At 40.9% G+C, this 19,042-nt stretch overlaps 1 protein-coding gene across 4 annotated transcripts in view; it reads left to right on the top strand.

Moving 5' to 3' along the window:
• Positions 1-19,042, top strand: part of SLC17A5 (solute carrier family 17 member 5) — an 83,795-nt gene that overhangs the window by 15,065 nt on the left and 49,688 nt on the right. For 3 of the 4 annotated variants that reach the window (XM_059701173.1, XM_059701174.1, XM_059701170.1), the window contains exon 2: positions 12,519-12,715. In XM_059701173.1, the coding sequence (XP_059557156.1) occupies positions 12,519-12,715 (197 nt within the window). Of the gene's footprint in view, positions 1-7,760; positions 7,846-12,518; positions 12,716-19,042 lie in introns of those variants that run through there. The other variant, XM_059701171.1, reaches the window with a different exon arrangement.

The raw sequence follows: 19,042 nt of genomic DNA on the forward strand, positions 1-19,042 counted from the left end.
GCCTGAAAACCCTCAGCCCCTCATCCAGGCTGGCCAGGCACCCCAGTAGGAACCCCCACCCTGATCCGGGACACCCTTCAGGGCAAACTAGTCGGCCCCCACCCGTGTACCAGGCCTCTATCCTATATAGTAAAAGGATAATGTGCAAACTGACCCTAACAGCAGAAAGACTGGGAATGACTGGTCACTATGACACACACTGACCACCAGGGGGCAGATGCTCAATGCAGGAGCTGCCCTCTGGTGGTCAGTGTTCTCCCACAGGGGGAGCTCTGATCAGCCTCAAGCCAGGCTGATGGCTGCCCGTGTAGCGGTGGTGGTGAGAGCCTCTCCCGCCTCCTCAGCAGTGCTAAGGATGTCCTACTGCAGCTTAGGTCTGCTCCCTGCTGGCAAGTGGACATCCCCCGAGGGCTGCCGGGCTGCCAGAGGGATGTCTGATTGCCAGCTTAGGCCCAATCCCCCGGGCAGCAGGCCTAAGCCAGCAGGTGGTCATCCCCTGAGGGGTCCCAGACTGCAAGAGGGCACAGGCCAGGCTGAGGGACCTCCCCCCACCGAGTGCACAAATTTTTGTGCACCGGGCCTCTAGTCACTAATAATTTGAAATAATTCACTTCCCAAGCTTTTAGCCTCACATCTTAATCAAATGATAAGGTATGTCAGAGTCCAAATCAAGGAACATATGGAAGAAACTAATAATATACAATAAAAAAGTAACTAAATAAGGATGTAATGGGGTAATAGCAATACAAATCAGAATAGCATAAAATATTATTTAGAGTAAGAGAATAGTAACTTCATTCCTCCCCTTTTTTCATCCCATATCTAATACATATCTCAAATCTGCCCATTTCTCTCCATTGCCCCTGCTCTACTCTAGTTTAAGCCACTTTCATCCCTTACCCAGAAAAATACAGTAGTTCCTAAGTAATCTCCCTGTGTCTGCATTCCCTACAATGATTCACACTTCTCTCCTTTGTAATCTCCATACAGCAACCAGAGAAGTTCTTTAAACCATAAATTGCACCTTGTCACTCCTGCTAAAGTAGATAATGAACTTTGCAAAGCAGACTGTATCTAAATGTAGATTTTTCTTACTGTAAATTACTCAAAGTCATACAGTCTAATAGCCAAAATTTCTAGATTATGAGTCCCCATCCAGACTTCTCTGTATTATTGTCCAACACAAAATGATTATTTAAAAAAAAGTGTTCTCCTATTAAACATGCCTTGCAATATTCAGACTGTCCTTAACCAGACCACTGCCTATTTGGTTGGAGCAGAGAGCAAATGTGTCTAGATTTCAATAACAGACACCATGAATGGAGTCTGGAAATGCAGTTTTCATGGGTCTGGATCTAACTGGCAGTGCTGCCATAATCTGATAGCTGTAGTCCTGAAAAACAGATGAAAACTTCCCTGTTAAGAGATGTAAATCTTGAAAGAGTAAAAATGATAGCAGTTGTTTAAGTGTGTGAGCGTTTATGGAAAAGTGAGTTGGATTGTAGTATATTATATATCTAAGTATAGTTATGGCCTACTTATTAATGCTTCAGTCCAAATAAGTACCAAAACCTTGGTACTCTGAATAATGTATTATTGTTGGAGGCTAGGTCAGTGAAAACATCAGGATTTCTGAGTAGGAGACTCAATAAAAGTAGAAAAAAGGAGATAGAGGAAGCAAGATGGTGATGCAGGTAAACTCAGTACTCGCATCCTCCCACAACCACATCAAAATTACAACTAGCTCAGCCAGAGTGGCTCAGTGGTTGAGCGTTGACCTATGAACCAGGAAGTCATGGTTCTATTCCTGGTCAGGGCACATGCCCACGTTGTAGGCTTAATCCCCAGTGTGGGACATGCACAAGGCAGCTAGCTGATCAATGATTCTCATCATTGATGTTTCTATCTCTCTCCCTCCCTTTCTCTAAAATCAATAAAGACATATTTTTTAAAAATTACAACTAAAATTCAGAACAACCATCATTCAGAACCACTTGAAATCTGGTGAATGGAAGCTCTACAATTAGAGTTAAAGAAGAAACCACATTGAGACTGGTAGGAGGAGCGGAGGCCTGGAACAGGCTGGTTTGACACCCGCATCTGGAGTTTATTTAATTCGGAGGGACATCTTGAGTGTGGAGGTACCCCCACCTTGGAGGAGATAGGGGTCCTTGCCCCACACCAGGCCCCCAGCCCAGGGTTTCAAAGCTGGGAATAGACGTCCCCATAACTTCTGGCTGTAAAAACCAGCAGGGATTGTGGCTGAGTGACATGGAGGCTGCTGGAGTCCCATGCAGTTCTGAAACTGGACAACCAAGGGGTCTGGACTATCTGTCACTACTTGAGCCAATTAAACAGAGACAGGGGTGAATCATATATGTGCATTTATTCCAATAATGCCAGCAGTATGGGAGAGCAGCAGTTCATCCATGAAAATCTGCTCTGTACCTCCTCCCACCCCCCCCCCCCCATAAGCCAGTTGCTTATATTGGGTAGGACAAAACTTATATGGGGAAGTAGGCAAAAGAAATAAGAATGGGTATGCAGAATGGGTATTACAGGCATGGGGAAGTAGGCAATGTAGGCTGGGGTGGGACTCCTTTGTTTAGTTAATAAGGTTGCTAATTTTCCATGATAATAAGCAGTTCTCCAATGAGAGTGGACTGCATTCCAAGATTGATTCCTAGGTCCAAGGTTGACTCCTAGGTCCCTGGGACATACAACTCCTAGCTAGGTTAGAATGTGCTTCATTTAATTAGAACAAAATAATCAAGGTTAACAGAACATGGTTAATACTTTTATAATTATAGCTAGTCTCCAATATTCTATTTCTGCCCCCTAACAGTTCCTCTTAAAGGGCCCAAGCATGGACTTACTCAGACTTACTTCCTCTGAGCTCTAGCACTTAGGCAGTAGCTTGAAAAAATCCAAGGACAGAATTTTTCCAGGGAGGAAATAAATTGTCTGGCATTAGAGCAAGAACTGGGAGACAGCTTTCTCCCAGACAAAAGTGGTGACAGATGTCATTGTTCCTCTGCTGAGACCTCCCATGCCACAATGCTGAAAGGCAGTTGCCATATCTTAGTCTCCATCAACCTTGCTCATACTGTTCATCCCACCTTGCTGATTCCCTGAGATCCTGCCCCACCCAATTTGCAGCCCACCTAAGCTATTTGTAGTGGCTTTTCCATTCAAATGGCCTGTCCTGGATCAGACTCCAGACTTTCCTAAAATCTCTCAAACAAGTAGCAGCTGATCTCAGTTTGCCCCATACCTCTTGATAAGTTGACCCCTGGCTCAGCACTAACAGCAGCTTGCCAAGGTTCACAGCTTGGCCTCTCCTCGGCACCTCCAAGCCCAACACAAATAGCAGCCATCTGCAGATGCTCTCCAACTCATGCCGGGTGGCCCCAGGTGGGGCATAGTCAGTGGCTGACTTTGTACCTTCCAGGAATCCCCAGAGCCAATACACCCAGGGGACAGCTTCAGACCACACTAGATTACAACTCTACCACATCCACCAGTGACACACTCAAGGGGCAGACTCAGTGAGCACCAAAGCCCCACTGAAGCAAGTCCTGCTCCATAAGGGTTTCTCCTGCACAGCAGTTTTTCTGCTGTAGTCACAACTGGTCCTCACAGCTAATTGGCCTGGATGTCAGTTCCTCCCAATAATGCCAACAGCAATCAAGGCTCAACTACAACAGGACAGTGCACACAGCCCACACAGGGGCACACCTAAAATGCCCAGCTCAGGTGCCTGGGCAGGCTGAGCCACTGGGCCCTACAGGACACACTACATATGGTCACTCTACCAATTCCAGGAGAAACAGCAGCTCTACCTAATACATAGAAACAAACACAGGGAAGCAGCCAAACTGGGGAGACAAACATGTCACAAATGAAAGAGCAGAAGAAATGTCAAGAAAAAGAATAAATGAAATGGAAGCAAGCACACTACTAGATACAGAGTTCAAAACAATGGTTATAAGGATGCGCAAGGAACCTAATGAAAGCTTCCAGGAATTTAGTGAGAATGTTAAGGAACTTAGTGAGAATTTCAAGGAAATTAGTGAGAACATCAAAGACATGAAAAAGGACCAGTCAAAAATGAAGGAGCCCTGCCTGGCTTGGCTCAGTGGATAGAGCATCAGCCTGAAGATTGAAGGGTCCCAGGTTTGATTTCAGCCAAGGCACATGCCTGGGTTGCAGGCTTGATCCCCAGTGGGGGGTGTGCAGGAGGCAGCCAATCAATGATTCTCTCTCACTATTGATGTTTCTATCACTCCTCCCTTCCTCTCTGAAATCAATAAAGAAATATATTTTTTAAAAAATGAAGGATAATTTACAGTAGAGTAGAGGATGCAGAGAATCAAATCAGTGATTTGGGATATGAGGAAGTAAAAAATACCCAATTAGAAGAGCAAAAAGAAAAAGAATCGAAAAATATGAAGATAGTGTAAGGAGCCTCTGGGACAACTTCAAGGGTACCAACATTCGCATCATGGGTATGCCAGAAGGAGAAGAAAGGGAACAAGAAATTGAAAACCTATTTGAAGAAATAATGACAGAAAACTTCCCTGCCTGGTGAAAGAAATAGACGTACAAGTCCAGGAAGTGCAGAGAGTACCAAGCAAGAGGAACCCAAAGAGGCCCACACCAAGATGCATCATAATTAAAACACCAAAGGTTAAAGACAAAGAGAGAATCTGAAAGCAGTGAAAGAAAAGCAGTTAGTAACCTATAAGGGAGCACCCATACATTGATCAGCTGATTTTTCAACAGAAACTGTGCAGGCCAGAAGGAACTGGCAAGAAATATTCAAAAGTGATAAAAACCAAGGACCTACAACCAAGATTACCCAGCTTTATCGCTTAGAATTCAGTGGTTCTCAACCTGTGGGTTACGAACAATGAAAATACATCTGCATATCAGATATTTACATTACGATTCATAACAGTAGCAAAATTACAGTTATAAAGTAGCAACGAAAATAATTTTATGGTTGGGGGTCACCACAACATGAGGAACTATTAAGGGTCGCAGCATTAGGAAGGTTGAGAACCACTGGAGATAAAGAGCTTCATAGACAAGAAAAAGCTAAAGGAGTTCACCACCACCAAACCAGTATTACATGAAATGTTGAAGGGTATTCTTTAAGAAAAGGAAAAAGGAGCCCTAGCTGGTTTGGCTCAGTGGATAGAGCGTCGGCCTGCGAGCTGAAAGGTCCCAGGTTCGATTCCGGTCAAGGGCACATGCCCGGGTTGTGGGCTCGATCCCCAGTGGGGGACTTGCAGGAGGCAGCCATCCATGATTCTTCTCTCATCATGGATGTTTCTATCTATCTCTCCCTCTTCCTTCCTCTCTGAAATCAATAAAAATATATTTAAAAAAAATAGGGTTGAAAGGTCTGAGTTAGGCCCAATTCTTTAAAAAAAAAAAAAAAAAGGAAAAAGGAGATAAAAAAATATGAACAATAAAATGGCAACAATGGAATCTAAAAATCAAAATAAACAAGAAATCTAATGAACAAAATAAACTGATGAATAAAACAGAACCAGAGTCATGTAAACCTAGAACAGACTGATGAATCTCAGAGGGAAGGAGGGAAGAGATTAACCAAAGAACTTATATGTACATATGCATTACCTATGGACACAGACAATAGGGTGATGAAAACCTAGGGCAGGTTGGGATCAGGGTGGAGGAGGGCAATGAGAGAGGAAACAGGGCAGCGTCTGTAATTCAACAATAAAGATTTTAAAGATGAAGAAGGAAAAAATATGTGCATAAGCCTACAATTAGAGTTAAAAATAGGTCAGATTTCTCTCACATGATCCTTCTTTCACTGGCTCCTCCAACCTACTCTGTTGGCCTTTTTTTTTTTTTAAAGCATTGCAGTACCTTCACTTATTTCCCTTTTTGCTGTGGGCCCTATAAGCATGATCAACTTAGCAACTGCCACATATGCTGCCATTTTCATATATTCTGCAAGTTTTTCAAGGTAAGAAATTTATCAAGGGGAGTTTCCTGCCTTAGTGTTGGCAGTAAATTTTTTATGCTATGCTACATTTACAATGAGATGGCTACTAACCTGTATAATACATGCTATGCCCTAGCGAGTACTCAAGTACTTATTGGCCATGTTTTAGATAGTTTTTTAGAAATAGTGATGCCATTAAACCCTCTCATCTATTTTTCTCATATTTTTGCCAGCCAGCAGGGATTGGGTTCAGTATTGATTATGGAATGGAAATTTTTCTGAGCAAAGTTGATAAAGCTATTGCCTCCCATGTTTTTTGTTTTTTTAAATAAATCTTTATTGTTCAGATTATTACAGTTGTTCCTTTTTTCCCCCCATAGCTTCCCTTCACCCAGTTCCCACCCCACCCCATGCCCTTATCCCCTCCCATTGTCCTCGTCCATGGGTGTAAGATTTTTGTCCAATCTCTTCCTGTACCCCTCACATCCCCTCCTCCCCACCGAGAATTGTCAGTCCACTCCCTTTCTATGCCTCTGATTCTGTTATATTCACCAGTTTATTCTGTTCTTCAGATTTTTTATTCACTTGATTTTTAGATTTCTCTTGATTGAGGTTCTCTGTGCTTCCTGATTGTAAGTCTATTTCTTTCACCAGGTAGAGGGAGTTTTCTGTCAATATTTCTTCAAATATGTTTTCAATATCTTGCTCTCTCTTCTTCTGGCACCCCCATAATTTGGATATTAGTATGCTTGAAGTTGTCCCAGAGGCTCCTTACACTATCTTCATATTTTTGGATTCTTTTTTCTTTTTGCTCTTCTGGTTGGGTGTTTGCTTCTTCATATTTCAAATCTTTGATTTGATTCTTGGGATCCTCTCGTCTGCTGTTGGATCTCTGTATATTATTCTTTATTTCAGTCAGTGTATGCTTAATTTCTGATTGCTCCTTTTTCATATCCTTGAGGGTCTCACTAAATTTCTCAGAGGTTTCTAGAAAATTCTTGAGTAACCTTATAACCGTGTTTTTGAACTCTATATCCAGTATTTTGCTTTCATCCATTTCTTTCATTTGTGACTTGTTTCTTTGTCTCCGCATTTTGGCTGCTTCCCTGTGTTTGTTTCTATGTACTGGGTAGCTGATAAGTCTCCTTGAGTTGTTAGAGTGGCCTTGTGTGGTTGGTGTCCTACAGGGCCCAGTGGCTCAGCCTCCCCAGTCGCTTGAGGTGGACGCTCTTGGTGCACCCCTTTGTAGGATGTTTGCACAGTCTTGTTGTAGTTAACCCTTGATTGCTATTGATATCACTGGGAGGAATTGACCTCCAGGCCAATTGGCTTTGGTGACCAGCTTTGTCTACACTGGAAGATCTGTTGCATAGGAGACACCCTTATGGGGCAGGACTTTCTTCAGCAGGGCTTTGGTCGTCACTGAGTCTGCCCCTTGAGTGTGTCTCTTATGGATGTGAAGAGTTGTAATCCGTTATCATCTCCAGGGAGTTGCAAGGTCAACCACTGTCTGGGGCCACTCAGCCGGAGCTACAGAGACATCTGCAGATTCCTCTTCTTTGTATGGAGTTTGGAAGTGCCCAGATGAGGCCCAGCTGTGGCGCAAGGCCACTGCTGCTACCAGGTATTGGGCGTTCTTTTGAAATCTCTGGGACTCTCTGACCCAGGTACAGTTTGTTTTAGGCAAAAGGCCAGGCCATTCATATGCAAAATCCGATGCACACAGCTTGGGTGGAGTTGTAAATTGGGAGGGGCAAGGTCTCTGGGAATCACCAGGGCAGAACAAACAGCAATGGCTTCCCTGAACAGAGAAGTCCTGCACACCAGCTCAGGAACAATGATTGCTTCGAGCACCTCTACGAGTAAGTTGCCTTCACATTCCTGTCCCAATGCCAGACAGTCCAGTTTCTCCCCATATGTGTCTGGGTCCCCCAGAGTCTCACCTGTAACTAGAATCCAGGACAAGCGGGAGCTTGTATCTCCCTCCCGGTTTAAAGAACAGCATATCCAGGTGCCAGCACTTTCCACACCTCTGCACCTCTTACCGGTCTCAGTGCACTTTCTTCACCTCTTTAGTTGTAGAATTTCCACTCAGCCAGCTTTCCCGCGGTTCTGGGTGGTAGTTGTTCTGCCGTTTAGTTGTAATTTTGGTGTGGTTGTGAGAGGCAGCAGGTATAGGTGATTACCTATGCCACCATCTTGGTTTCTCCTCTGCCTCCATGTTTTAAGAAATTCTTACAGTATAGGCTTGCATGTGTTAAGTGTTTATTAACTACAGATACCAGGAACAAATTCTTTTGTTGTTGATGTTGTTTGTTTGTTTTTTGTTTGTTTTCTTTTTTTTAAAATATATTTTATTGATTTTTTACAGAGAGGAAGGGAGAGAGATAGTTAGAAACATCGATGAGAGAGAAACATCGATCAGCCGCCTCCTGCACATCTCCCACTGGGGATATGCCTGCAACCCAGGCACACGCCCCTGACCGGAATCGAACCTGGGACCTCTCAGTCTGCAGGCCGACGCTCTATCCACTGAGCCAAACCGGTTTCGGCTTCTTTTTTTTTTCATTGCTTAAAGTATTACAAAGAGTATTACATATGTCTCCTTTTTTTTTTTCCCCGCCCTTGACAATCCCCTGGCCTCCCCTACTCCCCAGTGTCTTATGTCCATTGGTTATGCTTATATGCAGGCATACAAGTCCTTCGGTTGATCTCTTACCCCTCCCCTCCTGCCCCTCAACCCTCCCTGGCCTTCCCGCTGTAGTTTGACAGTCTGTTCGAGGCAGCTCTGCCTCTGTATCTATTTTTGTTCATAAGTTTATAATGGTCTTTATTATCCAGAAATGAGTGACATCATGTGGTATTTTTCCTTCATTGACTGGCTTATTTCACTTAGCATAATGCTCTCCAGTTCCATCCATGCTGTTGCAAATCGTAAGAGTTCCTTCTTTTTTATAGCAGCATAGTATTCCATCGTGTAGATGTACCACAGTTTTCTAATCCATTCATCTACAGATGGGCACTTAGGCTGTTTCCAGATCTTAGCTATGGTGAATTGTGCTGCTATGAACATAGGGGTGCATATATCCTTTCTGATTGGTGTTTCTGGTTTCCTGGGATATATTCCTAGAAGTGGGATCACAGGGTCAAATGGGAGTTCCATTTGTAGTTTTTTGAGGAAACTCCATACTATCTTCCATAGTGGCTGCACCAGTCTGCGTTCCCACCAGCAGTGCACAAGTGTTCCTTTTTCTCCACATCCTCTCCAGCACTTGTCGTTTGTTGATTTGTTGATGATAGCCAGTCTGACAGGTGTGAGATGGTACCTCATTGTTGTTTTGATTTGCATCTCTCGGATGATTAGTGACTTTGAACATGTTTTCATATGTCTCTTGGCTTTCGGAATGTCCTCTTTTGAAAGGTGTCTATTTAGATCCTTTGCCCATTTTTTGATTGGATTGTTTATCTTCCTTTTGTTAAGTTGTGTGAGTTCCCTATAAATTTTGGAGATTAGGCCCTTATCAGATATGACATTGGCAAATATGTTTTCCCACGCAGTGGGTTTTCTTGTTGTTTTGTTGATGGTTTCTTTTGCTGTGCAGAAGCTTTTTATTTTGATGTAGTCCCATTTGTTTATTTTCTCTTTAGTTTCCAATGCCCTAGGAGCTGTATCAGTGAAGAAACTGCTTCGGCATATGTCTGAGATTTTGTTGCGTTTGGATTTTTCTAGTATTTGTATGGTTTCCCGTCGTATATTTAAGTCCTTTATCCATTTTCAGTTTATTTTTGTGTATGGTGTAAGTTGGTGGTCTAGTTTCATTTTCTTGCATGTATCTGTCCAATTTTCCCAACACCATTTATTGAAGAGACTATCTTGACTTCATTGTATGTTCTTGCCTCCTTTGTCAAATATTAATTGAGCGTATTGGTTGGGACTGATTTCTGGGCTCTCTATTCTATTCCATTGATCTCTATGTCTGTTCTTGTGCCAGTACCAGGCAGTTTTGAGAACAGTGGCTTTGTAATACAGCTTGATATCTGGTATTGAGATCCCACCTACTTTGTTCTTTCTCAGGATCGCTGCAGCTATTCGGGGTTGTTTTTTATTCCAGATGAATTTTTGGAGAGTACGTTCTAGGTCTGTGAAATATGCCATTGGTATTTTAATGTGAAGTGCGTTGAATTTATAGATTGCTTTGGGCAGTATGGACATTTTAATGATGTTGATTCTACCAATCCAAGAACATGGTATGTTCTTCCATCTCTTTATGTCTTCCTCTATCTCTTTTTTCAACGTCCTGTAGTTTTCTGAGAAGAGGTCTTTTACCTCTTTAGTTAAGTTTATTCCTAGGTAGCTTAATTTTTTTGGTGCGATGGTAAATGGGATTGCTTTTTTAGTCTCTCTTTCTGCACATTCACTATTGGTGTATAGAAATGCCATAGATTTCTTGGCGTTAATTTTGTATCCTGCTATATTGCCGAATTCTTTTATTAGGTCTAATAGTTTATTGATGGAGTCTTTAGGGTTTTTTAAGTATAATATCATGTCATCTGCAAATAAGGACAGTTTTACTTCTTCTTTTCCAATTTGGATGCCTTTTATTTCTTCTTCTTGTCTAATTGCAATGGCTAATACTTCCAGTACTATGTTGAACAAGAGTGGTGCAAGTGGGCATCCCTGTCTTGTTCCTGTTCTTAGGGGAAATGGTGTTAGTTTTTGTCCATTGAGTATGATGTTGGCTGTGGGTTTGTCATGTATGGCTTTTATTATGTTGAGGTATGATCCTTCAATTCCCACCTTGCTGAGAGTTTTTATCAAAAATGGGTGTTGAATTTTGTCAAACGCTTTTTCTGCATCAATTGATACGAATATGTGGTTTTTTTCTTTCAATTTGTTTATGTGATGTATCACGTTTATTGATTTGCGGATATTGTACCATCCTTGCATCCCTGGGATAAATCCTACTTGGTCATGGTGTATGATCTTTCTGATGTACTGTTGGATCCGATTTGCTAAGATTTTGTTGAGGATTTTGGCATCTATGTTCATGATGGATATTGGCCTGTAATTCTCTTTCATTGTGTTGTCTTTACCTGGTTTTGGTATTAGGGTGATGCTGGCTTCATAGAATGAGCTTGGAAGTGTTCCTTCCTCTTGGATTTTTTTTAAATATATTTTATTGATTTTTTTACAGAGAGGAAGGGAGAGAGAGAGTTAGAAACATCGATGGGAGAGAAACCTCGATCAGCTGCCTCCTGCACATCTCCCACTGGGGATGTGCCGACAACCCAGGTAAATGCCCTTGACCGGAATTGAACCTGGGACCCTTCAGTCCGCAGGCCGACGCTCTATCCACTGAGCCAAACCGGTTTCGGCTCCTCTTGGATTTTTTGTAGTAGTCTGAGGAGGATAGGTTTTAGTTCTTCCTTGAATGTTTGGTAAAACTCCCCTGTGAAGCCATCTGGTCCTGGGCTTTTGTTTGCTGGAAGCTTTTTGATGACTGCTTCAATTTCTTCCATAGTTATTGGCCTATTGAGATTTTTAGATTCTTCCTGATCAAGTTTTGGAATGTTGTATTTTTCTAGGAATATGTCCATTTCCTCCAGGTTGTCTAGTTTGTTGGAGTAGAGTTGTCCATAGTATTTTTTAACAGTCATTTGTATTTCTGCAGGGTCTGTTGTTATTTCACCTCTATCATTTCTGATTTTGTTGATTTGGGTCCTTTCTCTTTGCTTCTTGGTGAGCTGGCTAGAGGTTTGTCAGTCTTGTTTATCCTTTCAAAGAACCAGCTCTTGGTTTCATTGATTTTCTGTATTGTTTTTTTGGTCTCTATGTCATTTATTTCTGCTCTAATCTTTATTATCTCCTTCCTTCTGCTCACTCTGGGGTTTTCTTGTTGCTCTCTTTCTAATTCTTTGAGCTGTAGATTTAGATGATTTACTACCATTTTTTCTTGTTTGTTGAGATAGGCCTGTAGAGCTATAAACTTCCCTCTCAGGACTGCTTTCATTGCGTCCCAAAGGTTTTGGATTGTTGTGTTTTCATTGTCATTAGTTTCCAGGATGTTTTTAATTTTTTCTTTGATCTCATTGGTAACCCAATCAATATTTAATAACGTGCTATTCAGCTTCCAAGTGTTTGCGTATTTTGAGTTGTTTTTGTTGTAGTTTATTTCTAATATTATGGCCTTGTGGTCTGAGAAGATGCTTGGTATGATTTCAATCTTCTTGAATTTGGGGAGACTTTTTTTGTGACCCACTATGTGGTCTATTTTTGAAGATGTCCCATGAGCACTTGAGAAAGGTGTCCCATGAGCACTTGAGAAGAACGTATATTTTGTGGCTTTGGGGTGAAGTGTCAGGAACAAATTCTTTTTGACAAATGTTTTTAGATATGCTTAATCTGAGAATATTTGCAGAAAAATATTCATGATTTATTAATTTGTGCACTTCGAAAATGTAACCTTTTTAGTAATTTAGTCAATATTATCTGTTATTCTTTTAATGAACCTTTTTCCCCAATCTTTTATTTCAGCTCCAGTGTGCTGCTCTGCTCGTTACAACTTAGCAGTTTTGGCCTTTTTTGGTTTCTTCATTCTGTATGCATTACGTGTGAATCTGAGTGTCGCATTGGTGGATATGGTTGAATCAAATACAACTTTAGCAAATAATAGAACTTCTAAGGAGTGTGCAGAGCATTCTGCTTCCATTAAAGTTATGCATAATCACACAGTAAGTACTATTTTTTTAAAGCAAGCAATCTTAATCTTAAAATATATCTAAGTAAAAAATATTGAAAGGTCTTTCTTCATCCTACAAAAAAATCAAAAACATTTCTTCATGTAAATTCTGAATCACTTTCTTTTGTATTTTCCCAGGAACAGGTTGGACAGTAACTTATAACTAACTTTTGCTATTGTGCTTTAATACTTGTAACATGTGTAATATACCTTGATCTGTTTGAAAAGTTGTCATTTCCTCTATAAACATAACACCCTTGAAGAAAATTTGAAAACCTGTTTGGCATACCAGTGAAGGGGTTCAGAACAGGCCTCTTCAAGATATGCCACTTTGGAATGTAAATTATATTCAGGTGAAGGCAGTTGTGACCCTGTGAGCTTACAAGAAACTTTTATCTCTCCTTTAAAATTTCAAATTAGGGGCCTTGCCCATAATAACAGTTATCACCAGAAATAACTTTTTATGACCTATCTGTAAGGGACGGACAAACTTCTTTTATTTATTGATTGATTTGAGAGAAACATCGACTTGTTGTTTCACTTATTTATGCATTCATTAGTTGAATCTTGTATGTGCCTTGTCTGAGGATTGAAAACTTCTAATTATGGAACATCTGCTTTCATCATTCTGCAGTGACCTTCCTCTCCTCTGAAGCCCAAAGGTTTCTTGCCTCATCCTTAGTTCAGAATGCCCTATATACCCTTGTTTAAACTTTTTGTCTCTGAGCCTCTCATGTATGTGGTGTTTTCATATCTACATATATAACTAAATTTGGTTATTTTCTCTTATTAATCTGTCTTATGTAGATTTAATTATTAGACCAGCCAAAAGAACGTTGAGGGTAAAGGAAAGTTTCTTCCTCCCACACAGCACTGTGAGCAGAATATCTCACAGGCTATTTACTGCTCACCCCGACGCTATTGCAGTAGAAAGTTCTTTGGTCCTCTAACGTGGCCCAGCAAAAACATGGTAAGAATTCTTGCCAAGCCCAACTCCCGGATCTCTACCTATAGAGTTTGGTGGATTAGAATGGTGAGAGTCCTTTTTTCCTTTTCTAAATTTAGGTTAGCAGGAGAAAATATTTTTAAAACTAGTTTCTTGGGCTTAGTGACTCTTGGTTTTTTGGTATGACTGCACATAGGTTTTGTATTCTGATTTTCTTTGTCTCTGGTATTTCTCCTTTCATTTTGTTATATGTTCTGAGAACACAGCTTTAAGACCATTCCATGCTCTCAAGGGAGTTTTCTGTGTCTATCCATTTTCTCCCAGAAATCATGAAAACAGGGCCCCTCATTCTTGTTTTGCACCAGTCAAAGGATGCATATGTATCTGGCAAGCCCTGTGTAGGCTGTGAATCTAACCCCATTAAAAGGAGTAGAGTTGGCCCTGGCCGGGTAGCTCAGTTGGTTAGAGGATTGTCGTAATATGACAAGGTTGCGGGTTTGACCCCCAGTCGAGGCACATACAAGAATCAACCAATGAATGCATAAATAAGTGGAACAACAATCTAGGTTTCTTTCTCTGTTCATATCTCTCTCTCTCTCTCTCTCTCTCTCTCTCTCTCTCTCTCTCTCTCTCTCTCTCTCTCTCCCCAAAATAAACAAATAAATAAGGCATCAGGGAATACATGATTCCCTGTGTTTTAGAATGGCTTTTTCTAATTCTGGGAGTGAATTTTATCTTGTGGAGTTGCATCTTTTTTAAAAAACTGATTTCGGAGAGGAAGGGAGAGGGAGAGTATCAATGATGAGTGAGAACCATTGATCAGCTGCCTCATGCACACCCCCTACTGGGGATCAAGCCCACAACCCGAGCATGTGCCCTCAACCAGAATCAAAACCAGGACCTTTCAGTCTGCAGGCCGCAGCTCTATCCACTGAGCCAAACCTGAGGGCAGGGTTGCATCTTTTTGCACTCTTCTGTGGGGATGTCTCTTGTATCCCCAGTTCTTATTGGTTTGAGTTGCTATTAAGATTCTACTTGTCAAGATCAGATGGTGGATCCTTTGAATTGGAAAAACTTCTAAATTGAAAAGAAAGAGAAAAAAAATTTAGAGAGCTTTCATATTGTTATAATTGCTGGTCATTCAGGTTCGCTTAGTAAGATGGAAGAACATCTCTAGCCGATTTGGCTCAGTAGATAGTGTTGGCCTGTGGAGTGAAGCGCCCCGGGTTCAGTTCCGGTCTAGGGCACATGCTCGGGTGGCAGGCTTGATCCCCAGTTGGGGGGTGCATGCAGGGGGCAGCCAATCAATGATTCTCTCTCATCATTGATGTTTCTTTCTCCCTCTCCCTTCCTCTCTGAAGTCAATATAAAAAATTTTTAAAAGATGGAAGGACAGAAATTAGAAGAAAAATAAAAGTCCACTCGGACCCATTCTTAATTGCCTTCAGATATCTGTAGATACTGTTTTAAAAAAACAAAAAAACAAAACAATGGAAGTACAGTTGTCCTGCGCTTAAGAATAAAAAGGGAAGGAAAAAAATTGGCAAAATCTTACTAAAAGACAACTTAAAATTTTTGTGTCCTAAGAACTCAGCTTGGTAACCATCAGGTTGGAAGCTTTAAAACGTGGTCAAACGAATATGGGCTAAGCTCTTTTTACAGGTAGGGTCCTACCAAACTACTGCCAGCCCTCAAGAAAAGTGTAACCTAATATTACAATGGCAATTGTGCCTAATGTTCCAATTAGATTAGATCACTTAAAAGTGCACTTAAAAGCAAGGATTTCCAAATCAAATAAACACAATGAAATGCCTGTTGTAAAATATTGTAACTGTGAAACAAAGAGAAAACAAACTGAAGTCACAGAACTCGTCCCAGTAGGGTGAAAATCTTTAGGTCAGTGGTTCTCAACCTTGGCTGCACATTAGAATCACCTGGGAATCTTTTTAAAATCCTGATTTCTGGGCCTCATCCTCCGGAAATTCTGTTTCTTTGTTACTAATGTTGTGGCCCCACCCCATAACAAAGAAACAGAATTTCCGGAGGATGAGGCCCAGAAATCAGGATTTTAAAAAGATTCCCAGGTGATTCTAATGTGCAGCCAAGGTTGAGAACCACAGCTTTAGGTGATTATTAAAAAGGGGAGGGAATACATAAAATGGACATAGATGGGGTTAAAACAAAGCTCTTACTATGGTATTACAAAAGGCTGGATGGACCAAAGTGGCCCCGTGTTGGTCCCCCAACATTAAAGGGCCTCAAACAAATCTGTTCTATTTACCCCAGTTTAGAAAAAGGGAAGGAAAAAATTGGCAAAATCTTACTAAAAGACAACTTAAAATTTTTGTGTCCTAAGAACTCAGCTTGGTCAGTGGCAGAGATTACAGTGAAAAACCTGACCAGCAATCATTTGGGGCAGCGGTCAGGCTGGTTAATCAAGTTAGAGATTGAAAACAGGGCAGGGTCTCTTGGCTGGACCCTTCACTGGGGACCTTTTTACACAATTGTGGGTAAATGGTCAGGGAATAGAAAAGAGAAACTTCCAGAACTCCTGACTCAGGCTTCAATTAGATTAAAATAATATAGAATATAGGGATTGATAAGATTATGAAAATTTGAATGTTTAAGCAAGCTTTATGTGAAGTTACTGGGTCTCTTTTACCTGATCTATTACAGAGGTGGACATTGTCTCTCACTGGGAAACATTTCCCCTGCCTACTTTTATAAAATGAACAGCATATAAATTCACCACTCAAGCAATATTAATTAGACATGCTAAAGAAGAAGAAAAAATGTTTCATTGAGTGATTGTTGGAAAGAGCAAATTAGAAATTAAAGAGATAAAAGGTACCTAAAATAAAAGACTGTATGACTGACATTACTCCTTACAGATGATTTTCCTCAGATAGTTTTCACTCCTTGGTCTAAGGCCAAATGAAAAGGCCATAATTAGATAATTCTTAAACTCAGGGAGGATGCCCAAAAGTTTTTGTAAATGGATTACCTCATAAGCCCAGTGAGAGAGGGAAATAAAATTTCACACTGCTCTGACTGATGAATCTCAGAGTGGGGTATGTGGGGGGAGATTAATGGGGGAATTTATATGCATATATGCATAGCCCATAGACACAGACAATAGTGTGTTGAAGGCCTGGGAGGGGTGGGTGCAGGGTGAAGAGGATCAGTGGAAAAAGGGGAGGCATTGTAATATTTTCAACAATAAAGATACATTTACAAAACATAAAAAAAAAAAATTTCACACTGTTCCTTCCTTCCCAAATCCAGACAAATTGATTATTGATCCTCTTTCTCCCAGGGATAGCTATTGCCTGTGTCCTAAGGGCTTGGAGTGGCTTTCTGCTTGCCTGGGACATGCAGACTGTCAGTGTTTTCTTTTGCCTATCAGAGGAAATGACTCTGGAAGGTAATGACTTCTGCATCCTCTTCATTCAGTGGGGAAGGAAGAAACTTTTCCTCTACCCTCACAGTTCTTTCGGCTGGTCTAATAATCAAATACACATGAGACAGAGTAACAAGAGAAAATAACCAAATTTAAAACATCTACTGGTACATGGAACCCCCCATACATGAGAGAGTGAGAGACCTTACACACATGAGAGGTTCAGGGATAGAAAGTTAAAATGAGGTATACAGAGTGTCCCCCCTAAAAATGTATTCACACTTTAACAGCTGATAACAGCTGATAGCTCAATTTTGAAAATGGAATGTATTTAATAAACTGCCTTTATAATTATGCAAAGTGTGAGTATACATTTTGGGGGGATAGCCTATATAAGGCACTCTGACCTAAGTATAAGAGGAGGGGCCCTGGGGGCAGCTTCAAGAGGTCATTACAGAACTATAGGGAGAGAAGATGTTTAGAATTAGAAATTTGCCCTGCCCTATAGATAGGCCATAGTAAGTTATTTTTAGTAATAACTCTTATTATGGGCAAGGCCCCTAGTTCTTTAAGAGAGAGGTAAAAGTTTCTCATAAGCCTGCAACGTCTTAATGTCTTCCGCTCAAAATAATTCACATTGCAAAGTAGCACATTTGGGGAGGCCTGTTCTGAGCCCCTACAAGTCCATGATATTGTTTAATACTGCCAGAAATATTGTCCAAGCTGAAACCTGACAAGACACTTGAAAAGATTTAATAACTTTTTGGCTCAGTGGTTGGAGCCTCGGCCCACGAGCCAAAGGGTCTCAGGTTTGATTCCCGGTCAAGGGCACATACCTGGGTTGCAGGTGTGCTCCCCGCCACTGGTGGGGATGTGTGCAGGAGACAGCCAATCTATGTGTCTCTCTCACATCGATGGTTCTCTCTGCCCCCTCCCCTTACACTCTGAAAAGCAATGAAAAGAATATCATGTGAGGATTAACAAAACAAATTTGGAAAAATTGGAAGCTAAAGATTAAAAGCCTGATGGGAACTTTTAAAAAAGCCTCCTCCCCTAAGCTAAAATAAAGAATATATACCCAGAGGAAAAGAAGAAAATTAGGAAGATGTAGTTGTCACAATTGTATTGTAGTTAACAACACAATTCTTTGGGGAATTGAGAATAGTTGTCATTACCTTACAAATCTGTGAAACCAGAAATGCAACTGTAGAAGTCATTTAAACCCTGTGACTTGGGACCACTGAGAACTAAAACTCCTTTTCCCAAAGTCATTAAGAGCTAAAGTTGGACAACTTGATGTAAGCTTCAGAGAAATCACCACTACAGCTCTTATACGGACAGTCTTTTTGCCTATTGCCGAAAGATCACCAGAGACATTCAAACTTCAAACCAAGAAAATCCATCAAATTGTCACTGCCTGCCTTCAATCCCTTTGAAAAATGCCAGATATCTAGAAATCTTCTTGACTGCCTTCAGAATTCAGAAACTGGGATTATAGTCTGCTCAATCATTAACTATAGTTATTCTTTTGTTTCTATAAGGATACCTCCTAAATACTTGATTGTTTGCACCATAGGCCTAACTTTGGAACTCAGCTGCATCACTGGTTCCTGAAATAAAACTGTTTAATTAAACTGATCTATTTTCAAGACAAAGACTCTTTTACTGAGATATGGAACAATCTATCAACCTAGTTTCTAGAATATAACTTCTCAGGAAGTTTCAAAGGCAGGACTGAAAGGGTTCAGAAGAGGCCACCCCAAGATGTGCCCCTTTGGCATGTGAATTATTTTGAGTTGGAGCCTTGTGAGAAACTTTTACTGTTCCCTTAAAGAATTTTTTTTAAAATATATTTTATTGATTTTTTTACGGAGAGGAAGGGAGAGGGATAGAGAGTTAGAAACATTGATGAGAGAGAAACATCGATCATCTGCCTCTTGCACACCTCCCACTGGGGATATGCCCGCAACCAA

The sequence above is a fragment of the Myotis daubentonii genome, chromosome 6 (genome assembly GCF_963259705.1).
Source record: "Myotis daubentonii chromosome 6, mMyoDau2.1, whole genome shotgun sequence".
NCBI classification, from domain to species: domain Eukaryota; kingdom Metazoa; phylum Chordata; class Mammalia; order Chiroptera; family Vespertilionidae; genus Myotis; species Myotis daubentonii.